This window comes from Bacidia gigantensis (genome assembly GCF_019456465.1).
Source record: "Bacidia gigantensis strain McMullin 20006 chromosome Unknown contig_231, whole genome shotgun sequence".
NCBI classification, from domain to species: domain Eukaryota; kingdom Fungi; phylum Ascomycota; class Lecanoromycetes; order Lecanorales; family Ramalinaceae; genus Bacidia; species Bacidia gigantensis.
This window is the reverse complement of record NW_025408598.1, coordinates 197507-215813: the sequence shown is the minus strand read 5'-3', so window position 1 is coordinate 215813 and position 18307 is coordinate 197507. Positions and strand designations below refer to the sequence as shown.

At 49.9% G+C, this 18307-nt stretch overlaps 6 protein-coding genes and 1 non-coding gene across 7 annotated transcripts; 5 read left to right on the top strand and 2 right to left on the bottom strand.

The window, feature by feature from the left end:
• Positions 1–47: 47 nt before the first annotated feature.
• On the top strand, positions 48–2728 carry KY384_004055 (uncharacterized protein; the record flags this gene model as incomplete). Its single annotated transcript, XM_044812562.1, has 2 exons — positions 48–1478; positions 1529–2728. 2 exons carry the CDS (start codon positions 48–50, stop codon positions 2726–2728), a joined length of 2631 nt encoding a protein of 876 aa, XP_044669982.1.
• Positions 2729–3039: 311 nt separating this feature from the next.
• Positions 3040–4397, bottom strand: KY384_004054 (uncharacterized protein; the record flags this gene model as incomplete). The annotated part of the gene is made up of 4 exons (XM_044812561.1): positions 3040–3469; positions 3564–4057; positions 4266–4310; positions 4371–4397. The coding sequence occupies 4 exons, from the start codon at positions 4395–4397 to the stop codon at positions 3040–3042; spliced, it is 996 nt and encodes a 331-aa protein (XP_044669981.1).
• A 138-nt stretch (positions 4398–4535) lies between these two features.
• On the top strand, positions 4536–6219 carry KY384_004053 (uncharacterized protein; the record flags this gene model as incomplete). Its single annotated transcript, XM_044812560.1, has 2 exons — positions 4536–5070; positions 5996–6219. 2 exons carry the CDS (start codon positions 4536–4538, stop codon positions 6217–6219), a joined length of 759 nt encoding a protein of 252 aa, XP_044669980.1.
• Positions 6220–9146: 2927 nt separating this feature from the next.
• KY384_004052 lies at positions 9147–9240 on the top strand. Its single transcript has one exon. It is a non-coding gene; the product is annotated as a tRNA-Ile (tRNA).
• A 1076-nt stretch (positions 9241–10316) lies between these two features.
• KY384_004051 (uncharacterized protein) lies at positions 10317–12056 on the bottom strand (the record flags this gene model as incomplete). Its single annotated transcript, XM_044812559.1, has 2 exons — positions 10317–11859; positions 11911–12056. The coding sequence occupies 2 exons, from the start codon at positions 12054–12056 to the stop codon at positions 10317–10319; spliced, it is 1689 nt and encodes a 562-aa protein (XP_044669979.1).
• Positions 12057–13008: 952 nt separating this feature from the next.
• KY384_004050 (uncharacterized protein) lies at positions 13009–14686 on the top strand (the record flags this gene model as incomplete). The annotated part of the gene is made up of 3 exons (XM_044812558.1): positions 13009–13662; positions 13710–14017; positions 14065–14686. 3 exons carry the CDS (start codon positions 13009–13011, stop codon positions 14684–14686), a joined length of 1584 nt encoding a protein of 527 aa, XP_044669978.1.
• An 826-nt stretch (positions 14687–15512) lies between these two features.
• Positions 15513–17676, top strand: KY384_004049 (uncharacterized protein; the record flags this gene model as incomplete). Its single annotated transcript, XM_044812557.1, has 3 exons — positions 15513–15555; positions 15774–16588; positions 17530–17676. 3 exons carry the CDS (start codon positions 15513–15515, stop codon positions 17674–17676), a joined length of 1005 nt encoding a protein of 334 aa, XP_044669977.1.
• Between the last annotated feature and the right edge of the window lie 631 nt (positions 17677–18307).

Sequence of the window (18307 nt, the reverse complement as noted above, 5' to 3'; positions counted from 1 at the left end):
TCTCTTGATGCTATAGGGTTCGTGAGCTTGTGATGTAAGCCAAAAAGATGACCGGAACCCTGAGTGGTTCATCCTTGCCAGGACAATCCAACTCCTCCACGAGAGGGCTCTTTCCTCAAGCCCCAAGTTTTACCCTCGATACCTTTTCCGATCGAGACTTCGTTGTTAAAGACTTCGTTGAAGCACTCTCCGAAGGTGCTGTCCCTGGCCGGAAATCTGGCCCGTCTACCCAAAATGCCTTCGACCCCAAACCTTTGATTCGGTCATTTGAGCAGGCCTTGAGTCGCATGTCAGACCTATCGGGAGACCTCGAATTACGTGAGAATGAGCTCTCAGCTGCAGTCAGGCGCGCTGAGGCTCAGTACAAGAACAATATTCAAAATATAAGTAAGAAGCTTGACCAGACCGTAGACTCTTTCAACCGCCTGGACAGCTCGCTCAATGGGGAGGGACACGATACTGGAGGTAACCAAGTTGTGAAAATTGGCGACAGGCTAGAAGAGCTGGATAGGCAAATCATGAAAGCAGATGATACCAAATTCCTGGTCAATTGCTGGATAGAAGTGCAAGAGCGAGGCGATCTCTACTTTCTGGAGGATCTGCGGAGGGCAGGGAAGGGTGAAGGCAAGGTTCGATGCGCTCGTATAGCACGCCAATTGCTCAAAATCAGTCAGAGACTCGACCCTGAAAGTTGGGGCAAACTGAATGGGAATGGGGCACATGTGAATGGTGTCAATGGTGGCCATAAAGGGGAACACAAGAAGAAGAAGAATAGGCACAACACAAGGGAGCTCATTGAGAAATTTCTCGAGAATTTGGAAAAAGATTTGCTCAAATCGTTCGACGAGTGCTACAGGAGACAGAATTGGGATGGCATGAAGGATTGTGCAAATGCACTCCACGATTTCAATGACGGTGCGAGCGTCATAGGAGCGTTCGTTAATCAGCACACATTTTTCATCGATCGAAGACAGCTCATCACAGAGGAAGTGGGTGGTGATATTGAAACGTGGGAAAAGCTCGCAGACCCTGATGCAGACCCACCTGGTGTTGAGCCTTCATTACAGGCTCTTGTTGATGAAGTGAGAATCGTGGTTCAGGAAGAGTCGCAAATCATACGTCAAGCCTTCCCATATGCAGAGCAGGTTCTTGGTAAATTTATTCAACGAGTATTTCAGCAGTCCGTCCAGCAACGACTGGAGATGGTCCTTGAGAAAGCCGGTTCGGTATCCGCTCTCGCTTTCCTCAGATCGCTGCAGGCAGCGAGAAGCTGTATCAGCAGCCTTGTCGATGATCTCAAAGCCCATGGTCTCACAGAGTACCCCGAGTCCATCTCTCCTCAGAATTCCATAGTACTTGACCAGCAGTTTGATGATCTCTTTGTACCATATTTCGTGGGTTCCTCTTATATTGAGCGGGAAAAGCGTAGTCTAGAAGAGTTATACTCATCATTATTGTTCAAATTTAATATATATCATGTGAGCTTGCCCTTCCTCTACTTCTAACAAGCCGTACTCATTAGACACAGACACGACGAAGAAAGACACCTACAACGTTCATGAAATCCCTAGCTAAATCAGGCAGCGAGCTGCTCTCCTCAGCGCGAGACGCCTACGTCGAGCGCCTCGACTCCTCAGACCTAGCTCCCGCTCAAAAACGCATGCTCCTCCGCGTCGCCGGCCTCAAAGACTCTGACAGCGCCAAAAGCGGCGCCGACATCGAAGTCTCTGACCAAGACGGCATACTCCGCGTGGAAAACGCAAAACGCATGCTCAAATGGCTCGCAGAAGCCGTAGGTCGCAGCCTCGAACTTTCCAGTGGCAACGAGACCGCCAAAGACGTCTACGCCCTTCTACAACTCCTCCTCACAAACATGGGGGAGATCTACATCGAAACCGCCCTCGACTCCGCCAACGACCTCGCCTCCACGCAAGAAACCGCAAAGACCGAGCCTGACCTCTCTTACCTGATCCCTCTACGTTCTGCCATTAGCATCCTCACCCTTCTCGCTACATCTACTCGCACCGTCCTGATCCCGTTGGCAGCAGCCAACGTCACCGTCCGCCGCGACATGGAAAAGACCGCCAACAGCGCCACCGACCGGCTCGAAGAGAAAGTTAATTCCATCATGCAGCGCACCATCGACGTCGTCACAACATGGGTATCCAAACTGCTCGCCCAGCAGAAGAAAACGGATTACCGCCCCCGCGACGACGCACTAGGTGGGGGCTCCGCCTGGCTCGAACAACTCCAAACGCCCACGTGCCAATCCATCTTTGCCTTCCTCACCAAATTCCACAATCTCGCACTGACCGCCCTTTCGCCCTCGCCTAATTTGAAAGCACTGATGACGGAGACGGCGGTGGCGCTGCGGAGTCAATTGCTCGAGCATTTCAAGAAGTTTCAGGTTAATGCTGCCGGGGGTATTATGGTCACGAAGGATATCAGTAAGTATACGGAGTTGTTGCGCAGTTGGGAGTTGGAAGGCAGCTTTGAGCCGAGCTTTGAGGTCCTCACGGAGATTGGGAATCTTTTTGTTATTGGGCCTGAGGCGTTGAGGGAGCGGTTGAGGAGTAAGAAGAAGACGCCAGTGGGAGGGGGTGGAGGCAGTGGTGTTGGTGTTGAAGGGGGCACGGCGGCTTGGGATGTTAGTGATTTGAGACCGTATGTGCTTAGGAGGGAGGATGCGGGGAGTGTGGGTGTGCAGAGTGCGTTGAGTGCGTTGTGAGAGGGTGTAGCGATCTTGTTCAATTGTAGATATTTAGCCGTGATCATTGTGGCTTTTCATGAGAATTGTGAGCAGATGTATCGTTGGAGTCAGACGGGAGAGATGAGAGTGATTGTTCTACTGTGAATGATTATGGTAAATGTACAGCTTCAAAGCCTTCCGTCCAATGAGCCCTTGCCATCTGTTTGACTAAATGTACGACAGAATGTTGTATATCTTCTGGTACAACCTCCTCTTCATACACCCAACCATCCAAATCAAAGCCCGTCACATCGGCTTCAATCTTTCTGAATGTTCTTCAAAGTCCATTATTACGAAGCAGAAATAGCAGCCCGTCCCGTGCTGTGACTGTAGTCCACCCTCAAATTCCTCCCAAGCACCAGTTTTCCATTCAAGATCTCATTGGCATTCTGCGCACTCTCAATATCTGTGAAATCTGCATGCGCAAAACCCCTCGGCTGCCCAGTCCTCCTATCAATTGCCACCCTGACATCAACCACATTCTTGACCGACCTGAACAATTCATTCAGATCGCGATCGCTCATCTCAAAGCTCATATTACCGATGAAGAGTGTTCTCGTGGGCGTCATCTTGGGTCGACCGTCTCGGGTAGGAGTTTTCATAGTCCGATTGGAATCTGCGAATTGCACGCTGAGTCTGCGGCCTTCAAAATTCTGTTGGTTGTACATTTGAATGGCCTTTTGAGCTCCGGCAATATCTTCAAATTCGACGTAGCCAAATCTGTTGATTGCACAGTCCTGTCAGTAGTGATGATGACTTGAAAGTGGTCATAATTGGGCAGGAGGAAGAGGTGGAGAAGGAAGCAGAGTCATACCCTTTGCTCAGTCCTCGCTGGTCAGTAACGACTCTTGCATTGACAATCGCTCCTGCGCGCGAAAATTCCTTTGTGAGATCATCACCGCGCACATCGAAGAACAAATTGCCGACATAGACCTGGCTTGATGGTTTTGCGGTCTCCGGTCGTTCCCTATTGAGCCCCCCACTGCCAAAACCAGTAGCTTCCGAGAGCGACGCTGCTCCGGAGGAGATGGCTTCAGCAGCTGCTTCAGCACTAAGAGTAGCAGCGTCAGTGGCGTGTCGGAGCGTAGATTTCGACTCTGATTCGGATGCAGTCTCAACTGCTCGTGCGGCTTGTTCCTCTGTCTTTGGGGGGTCTAGTAATGGCTCTGAAGATTGCGATATTGAATTGTCTGCATCTTCATTGAGAGCAGCGCCGTTGGCTTCTGGTTCACTCTGTGTCGCAGCGGCTTCATCTGCCAACCATCTTCTCTGAGTAGAGAGAAGTGTTGGCTTTGAAGTTGCAGACCGCTGCACTTGAGAGGTAATTGATGTGAAGGTGCGTTGCTTCGTTGTGACGCATGACGATGGTGAGAAGGACAGGGCTCGGAAGGCAGCTCTTCGTAGGGAATACCTTGAAGACGGAGGTCAGTCTCTATATGTACTTCCTAATGTAGAAGAGAAGGATTCCTCACATAATGGAAAGATTCAGCAATTGTTTTGCAATGAGCTGACCTACACGAGTGTTCCGATAGGAGAGTGATGGCAATTTGCAAAAGGATTTCTAGCGCATGTTAGTCTTCAGCTTCAAGCTAAGCTCTCTTGAGCTAGCGTCATCCTCCACTATCTTGCCAAGCCTTGCGCCCAACATTTCAGATGACTGAGGGTAGGTACCTTCAATCGCTCGACGGATCGAGGAGATGCTTCGTACCGCTGATTGATAGAGCGGCGAGCGATCTGTGATGTGTCGGGAAGATAGACATTCGCCCATTTTGGCCATCATTTAAATATGGCAGACAAGACTCGCGACCCAACGATTGAGACCGAGCGATTGATCCTTACCCCGTTCTCGCACGAACATACTGAATTCATCTGTGCTATCCGCGCAAATCCGAAAGTATTCTTTTGGCGGACACCAGACACACGATCTCAGGCCATTGAGTGGTTTGAGGCTCGCCTGGCGGATCCGGTGAATCTGGGCTACATTGTATCTCTGAAAGATGATCCTTCCAATATTCTGGGCTCTGTAGGAGCTGTCAGGCCGCCAGAGATAGGCTACGCTTACCTACCGTCTGCTTGGGGTAAAGGCATCGCTACAGAAGCCTTGAGGGGATGGATTGACACCTACTGGAAACGTTTTCCAGAAGGACATCCAAGTTTGGGTGAGAAAGAGAGAGGAATGTTGACGGCGGATACTGGTCCAGAAGAAGGAAACCAAAGTCCGAGCGTGCTGAAAAAGAACGGTTTCGTACACGCTGGCCAAGTTCCGGTTGAAGAGGAGGGGGAAACAGTCATGCTTGATCGTTGGAGGCTTGATAGACCGAGTACGAAATCTTGACGACATATGCTTGACCTATGTGTGGCTACCTTGTCCATGCATCTAATGCTTTTCCCTTGACGAATGAACGCTTCTCTACCGTCCATATCCAAGGCGGTCTAACTACTGAACTATTTACTGATAGTGGCTAGTCAAACTATCTCATCTTTAATTCAATCACTGTGGAAGACGTTAGGAATATGCCCATTTCGTATGCTCGTCGGATCTAAACAATTTTGATTAGATCTACAAGACAATTATCATTAAATCAAAGATCGCCCCAAGGAATTTGGTCGGTTGCCATGCGTGCGACGCTTGAAGATATCAGCGCATTCAACGCGTATTCACGTTTAGGCAAAAGGATCTGAATAGACGGACGTTAACAGAGTGCTAAGGCAAGTTGGACAAGACTTGTTCTTGAGAGAGTTTCAATGTCATGACGGGTATAGCCAGTAGGTCTTCATGAATACTGTAAGACATCTTTGTTAAGAAATGTGCAGTCTTCGGCAGTGCCGGGAGGCACCAAGTGTTATGACCAGACGGGAATATTCTTGACATTAATGCGCTCTCAGGCTTCTGGGTCCTGACAATTGTACCAAAGTAACACTTTTTACTTTAGAAGAAGTTCATATTTTGGCTGATACGACTTCGATATAACTGTTGTCGCTGAATATATCGCTGAAGCCAGGTCGTTGACGTCGTCATTGAATCCTTATTCCCTCTTCTTTGTCGTCTCCGCCTGATATCCCACCAAGCTCCGAAGCCCGCGATGCAAGCCAGCCCAGGTATCACAGTCCCGAGCCCGATCTGGGCAGGTATACTGAGGTTGTTGCCGTTAGAGTGAGATTTTGGTACGGTGGTAGGATCAGTGGTTATGCTAGGTGATGAATGCGGTGTTGTAGAAGACGCTGAAATGCTAATGCCCCAGGCAGTTGACGTTGTGACAGAAATATTTTGGATGGAAGTGGTCGAGCCTGCTACTGTCGGTGTTGACGAGCTCGAGGAGGCGTTTGTGGTGCTGCTGAGACTTGAGCTTTTCGGAGAAACTATTGAGCTGCTGCTTGGTGTCGCAGGTGTATTAACTTGCGTCGTCGCAGGGACGAAGATGCTACTAGTCGCAAGTGTTGCAGGATCGGTAAAGCCTGCAGCGGAATAATAAGAAGAGAGATATATGCTCTCGCGAGGAAGACGATTCCCGCCGTTCATAAACCTCACTACATCCGTACCCTCATTATTGGAGCAACAAGTCTCATTACTACGTCCAGGACACTGAGTGCCATCATCACAAAAAGTTGTAGTATAATGCATCAGGTTATATCGGCTCGTTCCGTCCACTATAAGAAGCCAGACAATCAGTTGAAAGGGCCCGGGTTCTGGGTTGATGGTCTCGTAATACGGACAAAAAAACACATGAGAGACTCACTAAATCTCGGTGGACACCGTTTATCTTGCCAGCTTGGGTCAGTACAAGTACCGAGGGAAGCTTTGCCATCAACATAGCAGTCCAGATTTGTGTCACACGTCCAACCTAAACCGCAGCACGCACTCACACTAGCCCATGGATCACAAGGAGCGTTATCGTCAGCAACACCATTTATGGAGTAACAAGTCCTGACCTGGCTGTGAACCAGTGGTAGAAGGAGGATCAGAGCTAGCAAATATGGCGATCTTGTAATATGGACAGATTTCAAGGAGATCATGTGAGGCGCATTGGCTGCTTGCAGCCTGAGTCCCTTGCGACAAACCTGTAAGCGGATGTACTGAGAAGTGGTGGGCATCAAACGATGGATATGCCGTGAATATTCGTGATGTCAACTTTGAGGGTCTTTACATTTCACTTAACCTTGAGGCCCAGCCGCTGAAGTTCGTGCCACCTCCTCTCTCAACGCGCAGTCTGTGCATTGATTCAGCCTGGCGAAGGGTACACCACTGGAGTTGCATGTAACCCGCCTTCTCAAGCGAGGCTGCGACAACACCGGCCAATTATCCACTGTCACTGCGATAATGGTCGCAGTTTCTCTTACCATCCAAATGAGAGGACCTTGTTCAGGTATCTAGTCAATGACGCCTACTGACGCGGATGCTCTTACCGATCCTGCCATAAGCTTTGATTGAGTATTAGGCAGTCTTCCTCGCTTTGTCCAACTGCACACGTTCCGAAGCAAATTTCCTCATCGTGGCGGAGGAGAAGGCGTTGTGTTCCTTTGGATGGCTGAGCAATCCTTGGAGGACTGCAATACCATGGGTTCTCAGCAACGATAAATTATATGTTATAGATCATCGAAATGTAAGTCATTTATGCCACATCAAAGTAATTTGTTGACGTGAACAAAGTCCTAGTGCATTCCGCAAAGGGATTGAAGATGGTCATGGTAGGTTTTCGGAAGGCGAGGAAAGCAATCAGCGGTGTCAAGTATAGTCTCAGCAAGGAAGGCATGACGGCCTAACTCGATCATGCATTGCCACTATGAAGAACAAGAATGCAATTGACCGATCATCCGGTTAGACTTTAGCAGAGTGGCGGATTTCATTCTTCCGGCAGCACTCTTCGACGCTGAGTACTCTGTGTCTGAAAACGATTAGGTTCCTTGATGGCGAACGGCCTGAGGTCCTGGACCAGATGCAGAAATGTCTGACAAATCTCAAGGAGACATTTATTCAGTCAAGTCTTCTAGGAGGGGACTTTGAACAGTATTGGCATCTCGAGCCTCATCCCCACGAGCGTTACTCGAATATGGAATCTCACCCAAACTGGACACGAATGGCGATTGAGCGTATCTTGGTTCTTGGGGGCGAATGTCCTTTGAGAGACGAAATCGGCTTCCCGAAAGGGTTTCGCCTGGATTCGATTAGTATTGACATGTCACAACAAACTGAATCTGATGAGCAAGCTCGTGGTCTAGTGGGTTGGATCCAAATCATCTCTTTGAGCCGGAAGAGTATCACGGAATACTCTTAACGCTTGCATGGACTATTGCTGCACAGCCGCTGTCAAAGAATCCAGACCAACGGCAAGAACAACATTGAAGGTGGCGACAAGTCTCCCCTGTCTCGAAATGAGGATTTGCATTGTCTGATAGAAGTCGAACATTTGGAAGAACGTTCTCAGGTACTCAAGCACTGCCGTGGTTTCTCTTGTGAGTATCATTGGCTCACCCGGATATAGATTTATTGGAAAGACTTTCATAGTAACCGATTTATAAGAGACGCTCACTGGATGTTGCATGGGTGTTGTGTCATCGAGTAAGTCTATCTCTTTTCTGAGATCTGTAAGGCAAAATCCGAATTCTTGCTTGGTAAATTGATGTTCAGGCTGAGGATTGAAAACTGTTCCGCTGAAGTATGAGTTGGGGATGTGGAATGTTGACGGGACACCTGGGCCGGGTAAAGTATTCAATGCCGTTGAAGTCTGAGCGAGCCCGTTCAAAGAGGAGACATTGAGTGCTGAGACCCCTCCGTTTCCGGTGTCTACGGATGGCCCGACCTGTCTGTCAAATAAGGGCAGGCCGTGAGGATTTGCGGCGGCGATTATCAAGCTTAAGGAAAGCAAAGAGACCGAAAGCAGCCACTTCATTTTCAACAGCTGAGGTAGAGGCTACAAAATGCACTGAATGCAAGAAAAGCCGGTGCATATGTTCATAATGAGCGAATGAGACATTTCTTGAGGCTTGCATGCGACTACCGACAACTGAGTCAAAACCTACTATATGGAGATATAAAGAGCGAGTATCGCCTAGAGGGAATTCGAATACACTGACAGATGATCAGGAAAGGAATGCTGGCGAACATTGTACATAAGCAGTCGCGAGTGCTTCCCCACCAAGAATCAAGCTTTAGAGATAAGCAGTGTACTGAAGAGTAGTATCAGCATATGACTGAGCCTCTAAAGAATCTTCAAATAATAAACTTAAAGAACTGATCAAATAGCATGTGGTTAAGCGTTGCGAGTCTCATTCTACCCACTGTATGGATACCATAGAATAATCTTACGGGGATGAAACACACCTCGAAGGCGAGACAGATCTTCCTTGCAGCGTCTTTTTCAAAAAAGTATATATTGTATCTAAATGACCTTCCAATCACGGTCGATTAGCTCAGTTGGTTAGAGCGTGGTGCTAATACAAGCTCTCGAGCTCTGTCAACGCCAAGGTCGCGGGTTCGACCCCCGTATTGACCAAATTCGTTTTTGGCTCAAGGTACCTCATATGTCCTTCATTCGAACCTCATTCGATCTTTTTGCGGCTTCAAAATGCACTTTACGAAGTTTGTGTGCGATTTTCATGTGGGTCTTGGCATTCACATTTCTCGGATATAATCCTTATATCCGACGGCTTCATGAATCAGTAGTGTATATTTTATAAAATCATTGAGCATCTACCCAGTCATAACGTTTGTGCTTGTTCAAATCACATCCATAAATGGGCTCTACTGAATCTAAACCTTCCGCGCCGATGATACCTCAAACCGCCACCCTCCCTACCTCTCCATCTTCCTCCTCTCCGATCAGAGAAGCCGCCTCCGCCTCGGCGTCTACACGCGCACGCGAAGGGTTAGACAACGCCAGGGAACAAGTAGCTGAAGCCTCACAATCAGAGGCGAAGCCGAAGGTACGATTCTTCTTCCCCCCCTGTCATTCCCTCTTCCACCCTTCTCAGCTCCATGACTATGACATCCTTCCCCCAAACCCCCATAAAAATAATACCACCAATGAAGCCTACCCCCTCCTCCGCCTCCAACCCATCCCTCACCACCCTCTTACGAAAGTACTTTTCGCTGATGTGATTGCGGGGAGGAATAGCCCTGCTGCGTATGCAAACCAGAAAAGCAGTCGAGAGACGAATGCATGCTTTTTGCCTCCTCGGCGGATCCCGCGCGCGAGTGCGAAGGGAAAGTCGAGGAGTATCGGAGGTGTATGCGGGGATTCGGGTTTGATGTCGCTTGACACCCTGCTATTTTTGATGTGAAGGGGTGAGGGGAAAGGGGGAGAGTGGTATATCAAACAGGAAGAAGGGGAGGGTGAGGGTGGGGATGGAGTATTGCATGGGAAGGCGACACATGAGCGTTTGGCGGCATTTACATTTGCATTGGTGGTACGGCGATGGGAAAAGATGGGGGTTGGGGGTAGAAACCATGAGGAAGACCCTCAAGATTATAGACATGGATGCAAATCCTCATCCCAGATGGCGCCGGGGTATATAACTCCACTCTATGTACAAAATGCTTCAATGTTTAAACAGAATTCAAGAACCATCATCAGCTCTTCTTCTTTCCTCGTGTCTTCCTCCTCTCCGTCGGACTTGGACTCTTCTCTTTCCTCGCCACCGCATCTTTTTCCGAGCTGGTTTTTTCTGCTACGCTATCCTTCGCCTTAGACAAGGGCCAAGGCAAGGGCAACGCCTTCGCCCGGTCTTCCAAACTCTTGCCCTCCTGCTCAGCCCGGTATCCAAACCACTCCTCTAGCACGCCGCTACGAAGGATTGTTTGCCACGTGCACCAGAGGTAGCAGACGCCGAAGCCAATTGCACCTATAACAACATTCAAGACGACCCATAGATCCGGCTTGCCCGGCGGTGGCTGTTGCGTTGCTTCCACAATATGCCATCCGATCATCACCGTGTAGAATAATAGATGCAGGAGCTTGGTTAGGGGTTTGAGACCGCCTTTTGCTGCTTGAGGGCCAAAATAGCAGGAGAAGCTTGTGGGCGGGAGGCCGAGGAGGTATGCCCAAAGGAGCGTCAGGACGAAATACGGGACTCGTAACTCATCGCGCTTGAGGAGGGGGAATAGTGTCCAGGTGCCAAGTAAGTTGGCAAAGCCTATCCATGCTCTCAACTCGACTCCTAGGCCTCCTTGGCCGCCCAGTAGGAGCGTCATGGGCAGCAGAGGGAGCAGCACGCTCTTCTCGTGTACTTGGAAACTCCAGAGGAAGAAGCCCCAGCTTGTGCTTGCTAGTGCCCAGAGAATGAGGTTGCGTCGCGGGAAGAGAGAGATGAGCATGCAGGCGGGCTGGATGGCGACAAGGGTGGTCAAGAGGCTGAGACGTTGGAGGAGTGCCGTGGGGTAGTTGTGGAGTTTATGGACGAGGTGAATACAGCACCAGAGATTGGCGACTTTGTCTTCGAAGATTCCACGTGCGAAGGGGAAGACGCGGTGGAGGAGTTGGGATAGTTGGAGGATGTAGGGGTAGTATATTGACGAGGGATTGATATACGGAGAGAAAGTTGAGAAGAGTGGGTTAATCTGCCGGTCTGAGCGGTCAAGCGGCGGATTGATGCCTCTGCGTTGGTCGTAGAATGTTCCCACTACCAAGGGCAGGACGACCAGAGCGAAGGAGAGGATGGTCATGATGGCAATACTGAGGAGGCGGAGAGGTCGGAAGGAGGGAGATAGTGAGATGCCGAAGAGGTAGAAAAAGATCGCCGGTGCGTAGTATAAAGCCATCTGCTTGAAGCTCAAGGCGAGGACGAAGAATATGCTGGCAAATGCGAAGTTTTCAGACAGAAGGGTGCTGACTGTGGCGGCAACGAAGCCAAGCATCACAGTGTTATATTGGAAGTGGGCGTGATCGATGAGGATGGTTGCTGGCTGCATGAGAATTCCGACAAGAGCGATAGAGCTCTCCCATGATGTTACGTTTTCAAGCTTGCCAAGGATGAAGTTTCCAGTGACTATGGGTGGTATGTAAAGGAGATATTCGGATATTATGACGGTAGCGCGCATGTACACTTTGAGCAATTGTTCTTCGATGCCTCTGGAGGAATATAGAGCGAACCACGTGGGGTTGATGAAAGATCCGCTGGGACTTGTCAGCCTCTTGAATGTTCCATTAAGCACAGGAAAAGCTCACATCTTGCCAAATACCCAGCTGTGGTAAGCGGTCAACGGCGGATAATCAAGTCCCCAGTACTGCAGGTCGTAAAAGTACCACTGTGACATGGGCAAATGCGCAGCGATCTCCATCCAGTGTCTCTGTGCTTCGTAGTCTCCGTGCATGGGTGGTGTCTGGAAGCCTGTCGAAAATCAGCCCGTGCAACTGCTGGGGGTCTACCTTTCTTGCCTGAGTAGCCCCACAGCCCAGCACACCACCTGAAGAGGCCGACAATCATGAGTACTAAAGGCAATATGACCCATAGTGAGGTCGACCGTCTTGTAGGCCAGAAAAAGGCCGCTAGGGGAAATGCGGGGCCCTCGTTGCTTGTTTTGGCAGTGATCGTGACTGCATTCTCTCGCGGCGACGCTGTCTGCGCTTTCGGCTTTCTACGAGATCGACGTAGGGTCGCTGGAGGTGCCATACTGCCAGCTACAGAGTCCTCTAGCTGTTCAGCGTAAGCTCATATTTGGACAAGGTCGAGATACGGGACGCAAGTGACTGATTTGCGCTCTGTAGAGAGTTCTCAAGCCCTCGAAAGCCACGCGACGCGATCTGATATCGGTAGGGCTGAAGGTGGCTTTTCGGCTGCGTTAGTGTCGCGCTAAGATAAGAGCTTCGGGAGAAAATTTCTTCGCACACGCAAAGCTCCATTCATCTTCCACATATCCGCTCAGTTAGGCTTGATCACCAGAACAGAGGGCTCAGGAAAACTCTGCATCATATACAGGTACGCTAATCCTTGCACTTTGAATTGTGGGCTTCTTGTGGATTCCGAGGGCTCTTCCAGACTTGAGGGCACTCAGAGCGAAAGCTGAGTGGGCGTTCCATGGCTTGAGATCTGTGGGCTGTATCATCTAAATACACATTGACTTGAAGTGGTTGCATCATTGCGATTATCTGAGGGCTTGTGGGATTGTGAGCTTCATTGAGGTCCGAGGGTTGCTGCACAAGCTCTTCATTTGAGCAAAAAGATCTTGATCGGGCGTGCTACCGATTGAGGGCTTCGATATACTAACCTTGGGTTACAGAGGGTATTCATTTGACTAGCAGAGGCTACACTATATCAGTATCACAATGGGGAAGTCAAAGGCTCCCAAGCAGGTACAATCAGCTGAAAAAAGTGGTCATAATAAAATCTTGACAAGTGTCAAGGATGCTGCCGTTACCAAGCCTTCACAGGCACCGAAAGCCAAGAGTAAGGAGGTTGCCAAAGATGTTGCATTGAAGATTGGCAAAGACAAGAAATCAAAGAAGGTCAAAGAACCTACACCAGAGCCTAGCGATAGCGAAAGCGACAGCGAGAGCGAGGCTGAGATCAGTGATGAGGATACGAACATGGAGAGTGGTTCCTCTGCAAGCAGCGATGAAGAATCCGCAGCTCCTGTGAAGAATGGTGGTACGGGATCGTCGTCAGAAAGTGAGGACGAGAGTGACGATGAGAAACCCCTCCCTCCGAAGGCTAAACCCGCGGACAAAGCTGTGCCAAAAGCGAATGGTGTGACTAAGAAAACCACAAAGGTTGAATCCGCCAGCTCAGACTCCTCCGAATCATCGCCAGGCTCCTCAGACGATGAAGCTAAGCCATCGACTACAGCTGGAAAGCAAGCCGCCGACATTGGAGAGGACAGTGATGAAAGTGATGGCTCTGAGAGCGACACTGATGCTAAGCCTAAAGGGGCGTTGAATCCAAAAGTATTGAATGGCGCATTGAAGAAGGTGTCTACAGAGGTGTGTATTCCATTGTCTTTCAAAGGGTCCAGATCTGATTAAAATAGGCTTCTTCTGAGTCTGAGGGCTCTGATTCTGATGCCTCCGAGGGTTCCGATTCCGGCTCTGACGAATCGGATGACGAGAGCGAGGAAGAGGCTCCACCGAAGAAGCGCAAAGCTGAGGAAGTGTCAACACCGGCTGCAAAGAAGACCAAGACAGCCGACTCTGTTGATGATGAAGCGAAGAGGAATCTCTTCGTGGGACAGCTGTCATGGAATGTGGACAACACATGGCTTGAGCGTGAATTCGAAAAGTTTGGTGAAATTGAAAGTGCAAATGTTGTGTGGGATAAGCAACAAGATCGCTCCAAAGGGTGAGGAAACATCTCAACTCTCATCAAGAATTTCTAACATATTGTAGGTTCGGATACGTCAAATTTGTCGATCCTGCCTCAGGAGTCAAAGCTCAAGCAGAGATGCATGGCGCTGATATCGACGGCCGTAATATCAACGTCGATTTTAGCGTCCCCAAAACCAATAACACTCCTCGACAAGAGCGCGCTGATCGATACGGCGATAGACAAACAAGTGCACCATCAAGCACTCTCTTCGTTGCGAACCTCAATTTTGACGTGGAAGTAGATCTTCTTCGCACTGAGTTCGGGAAGCATGGTGCAGTTGTAGGTGCACGTCTGCCAACAGATCGTGACTCAGGCTTGCCCAAAGGCTTTGGGTACGTTGAGTTCAGCAGCGTCGAAGAGGCGCAGAAGGGATTCGAGGGAATGCAAGGGGCATCTATCCTGAACCGACCAATCCGCCTTGACTACTCTACCCCGAGGGATAACAACAGCTCACCCAACAACTTCCGTGGTGGGCGAGGCGGTGGCCGTGGTGGTTTCGACCGTGGCGGCCGTGGAGGTGGCCGTGGTCGCGGCGGATTTGATCGTGGAGGTCGTGGTGGAGGTCGCGGTGGAGGCCGTGGTGGCTCAACCAACCGTGGAGGCTTTGGCGATTTCCAAGGCAAGAAGATGAGCTTCGACTAAGTCCGCCAAATGAGGTCCGTGATCGGCGGGATCAGTATCGGAAACACTCGGTCAAGATCGAATGAATGGAGTTCAGTAACAAAAGTCCGTTTTTCCTTTCATCCTTTCGGTTTGTTAGAGTCGCTGGCGGTGAGCTGTTGTGTGATATCATGTATGCTTGCATGCTGTACTTAGTCCGCTGGAACAAAGGGCGGCTTGGCAGGGAATGCACCAAAGAGATCGGAAGATTGATATGATAATCAAGATCGGAGAGTTCGATGATAATTACAGATGTCGCGAGTGGATTAATCCTCAGTACCAACGGTGATAGAACGAATGAATTGCAAATCCTGTCGATTTCATTGCTCGTCCAATCATACAGGCTGACAGCGCATGATTCCTTGTCTTTCCCAAAGCGGCACGTGGTGTGAATTTCGGGAGTCTCGAGGGTCTGGCCTGCAGCTGTAGATCTGCGCCCACCTGCCGTTCCTAGATCACGCAACCCCCCATCTGACATCTGTCTGACTTGCAACCTCACCTCCACAACTTCAATCGTCCTGGACTTCCTGGAGGCATTACATTAATGATATGTAGTGAACAGTCACCACATGTATACACGATGTTGACGACTTGAAAGTCGCCTGCTCTCTAAGCACATTCGTGGGCAGGCACCATTGATCTGCATCGTCACAAAGTACCTTCGCCGTACTCGTACTTAAAGGAGACTGAATCCATCCCCTCGTCGTCTTCCTCCCTACCAGCTATTGTCCCATTCCCAACAGGCAATATGCACCCAGACTACGACTTCACGCGCCATGCTTTCCATGCCCGAGACCCGCCTCATAGAATGTCGAGATCAATGGCAGGGGTCAGGCGGTTGAGGTCAGATGGTAAGTGACATTAAGGCACCAACTTGCACTGCGAGTGCTATGCCTGCGTCTCCTTTCACATTATTCCACATGTATTATACACAATGCAATGAGTACAATCTACTCACATCAACGATGTCCAGAATCCTGGATTGAAGTCTCCTCACAAGCCTCGTCCTCTTCCGTCTCCTCAATTCCTACGAGTCCATCCCATCGACATGGTCTGGATACATCACTAGACCAGAGATCCCGACGACGTCGACGTCTCCTTCGAAGTACTGCCTCCGGGCCTGCCCCTCAAGTAAGGACCTCGAGTGCAGCTACAAGCAGTCAAGAGGAGTATGACGAAAGCGAAAGCGAGTCGGATCATATACTATCAAGCTCAAACGAGCATTTACCTCACCTTTCACCTACAATTAGTTCCGAAGGTGGCACATCATCGGCTTCAGGCGAGACCTCCAGCAATGCCTTATCCAACAGTGACGACGATGACGAGAATACTACGGCCTTGGGCATTGGTACCAACAATGACAAGGTCTTCACCCCTCCTGCGAACGCTTTTACACACCCTTCCCAAGCCCCGACAGCCCGTCGCAATACATCCGTAGAAGCACGACCATCCTACCTCTCAAGCCGACGCGCCTCCCAAACTCGGCGCACTTCACCACGAAGGCAAAGCGCCAATTCCTATACCTCACGTCGAGACCAACAGCATAGCCCTTACAATATGATTTCCCCCTCCCACCACGCCGATCATGACGCCGCCTTGCGCGCCTCTTTAAGCACCCTCCTTTCATGCGCCGCAGCTGCCCGTGGCTTACCCAAGAAAGAAACCCAGAACACATCCACTCCTCATCACCTGAATCCTACCAACCAGATGCAACCGTCCTCTTTTCGACTGGTCCCCGAGTCTTCACTCGCCCGCAACACAACAGACACGTCCCCAGCGCGTCCACCCCGCCGTCGCGCTTCCAACACCTCCCTCCGTGAGCCAGACACCAGTAAACGCAAGGCCCAGCCCGCCTCCTCCTCCAAAGATCGGCGTAACAAGAAGGTACGCGCCTCCAGCCCTGACCAGGCTGGTGAACAGATCTTCCAGCCAACTCTGATGACTTGGGCTTTGAGTGCTGGAGTGCTAGTGGTATTTTCTGCTCTGAGCTTCAGCGCTGGATATGCTATTGGGAGGGACGTAGGGAAAGGTGAGATGATTATAGCCGGCCAGGATAGCGTGGGCTGTGGTCGGGAAGTAGGGAGGGGTGTGGGGCGGGGGCTGAGGAGATTGAGATTAGGAGGGGCGAGTGGATCGTTGGTGAGGACCTGAGAATGCATAATTTTCTAATGAAGACAATGATGGGATGAAGGTGGTCTTCGAATTGGACCTGCTATGATCGGGAGAAATGAAGGGGAGAAATGAACGGGTAACTCATTCGAGTATGAAGATAGGATGACCTCACTTGATTTTTGCATGTATGGCATGGCATGATAGCATGATAGCATGACTCGGCGTCCAAGAACTTTTCCGCTCATAAGAACCCGAGATGGTTGACATCCATCTCCATAGCGTATCTTTTCAAGTCCAGCTTCCCCACTGCAGATTTCCTCCAGCTAGTTCAGCTCGTATCATCATCCAATGCATTCATGACTGACTTGCTGCAACCCAATTCGCCAAGGTGCAATCTGAGCAATTACTCTACCTACTCTAAAACAAACCCCAGTCCCTCAGCACACATACCTGCGACCTTTTTCGATCAGAAGATCTCAGACCATGAACCTTCATCTGCGCTCTCACCTCCACCTGCTCCCGGTCGTCACGTGATCATTTTAGAAGGTGTCTGCGAATAACCGGGTCTTTCAATGCCAGACTTTATAATAGACGGAAAGAGTGTAGCGCGGTTTGGCATGGAGAATCTGAGTGTTGCGTCGTCTCTGACTCCCTCGTCCATGGAGAGGGAAACACATATGATATTCTCTTAAGGATGCCCTTGTGGAACTCAGCTACTGCTCTGGCTCTATGTCGTGGATCTTATTCTTGCCGACAATGGTTCATTTGAATTGAGCAACTGGCATGCCGATGACGAGGAGGAGGAAGAGGAGGAATGCGAGTGTCAGCTCTACATGTGGAAGGATTCTAGGAGACTGTGATGATTCGTAATTGAAACATTTCAATCTCCGGGGCCGAGAGCAAGGCAGACGTTTACTGCAGCTTTCTCAATGATACTGGGGGGAAGGGGCGGCGTGTCGCGATGCACAAACCTAGCGCTTCGAGCTCGCTGTTGAGTGGGCCTTGTATGGCTTGGAGACGCACCACGAAATATGTAGAATTGGGGGCTACAATGCCTTGAGATGTGTTTATTGAGATCAGTGTGTACGTGTTTCTCCGGGAGAATTGGGTTAGCAAAACACCTCGTCAAGATAGTGGCATCTCAAATCTGCCTAGATCTTTCCCAGCAACGATCGATAATGGTTGATTGAACACTGTTGTTGGATAACTATACCACTCTTTTTTGTCCTCCGATGGCCTTGTCAAGATCTTGGATGGTTCTTGTCTTCTCCTGCTCCCCGATTGGTTGCGTCCTCTCTCAACACACATCCACTGATCAACGGGTCTCTGACTCGCAATCAACAAGTTGCGGCAGGGGAACAAGTGATCTATTTGGAGCTGTCTGGTCACTATTCTCCTTTGCGAATAGACCATGATCTATCTTCCTGTAGGAGAATATGACCGGGAACGTGCTGGAACGTGGAGAGAAAAAACTGTTCGAAGTCGAATCGT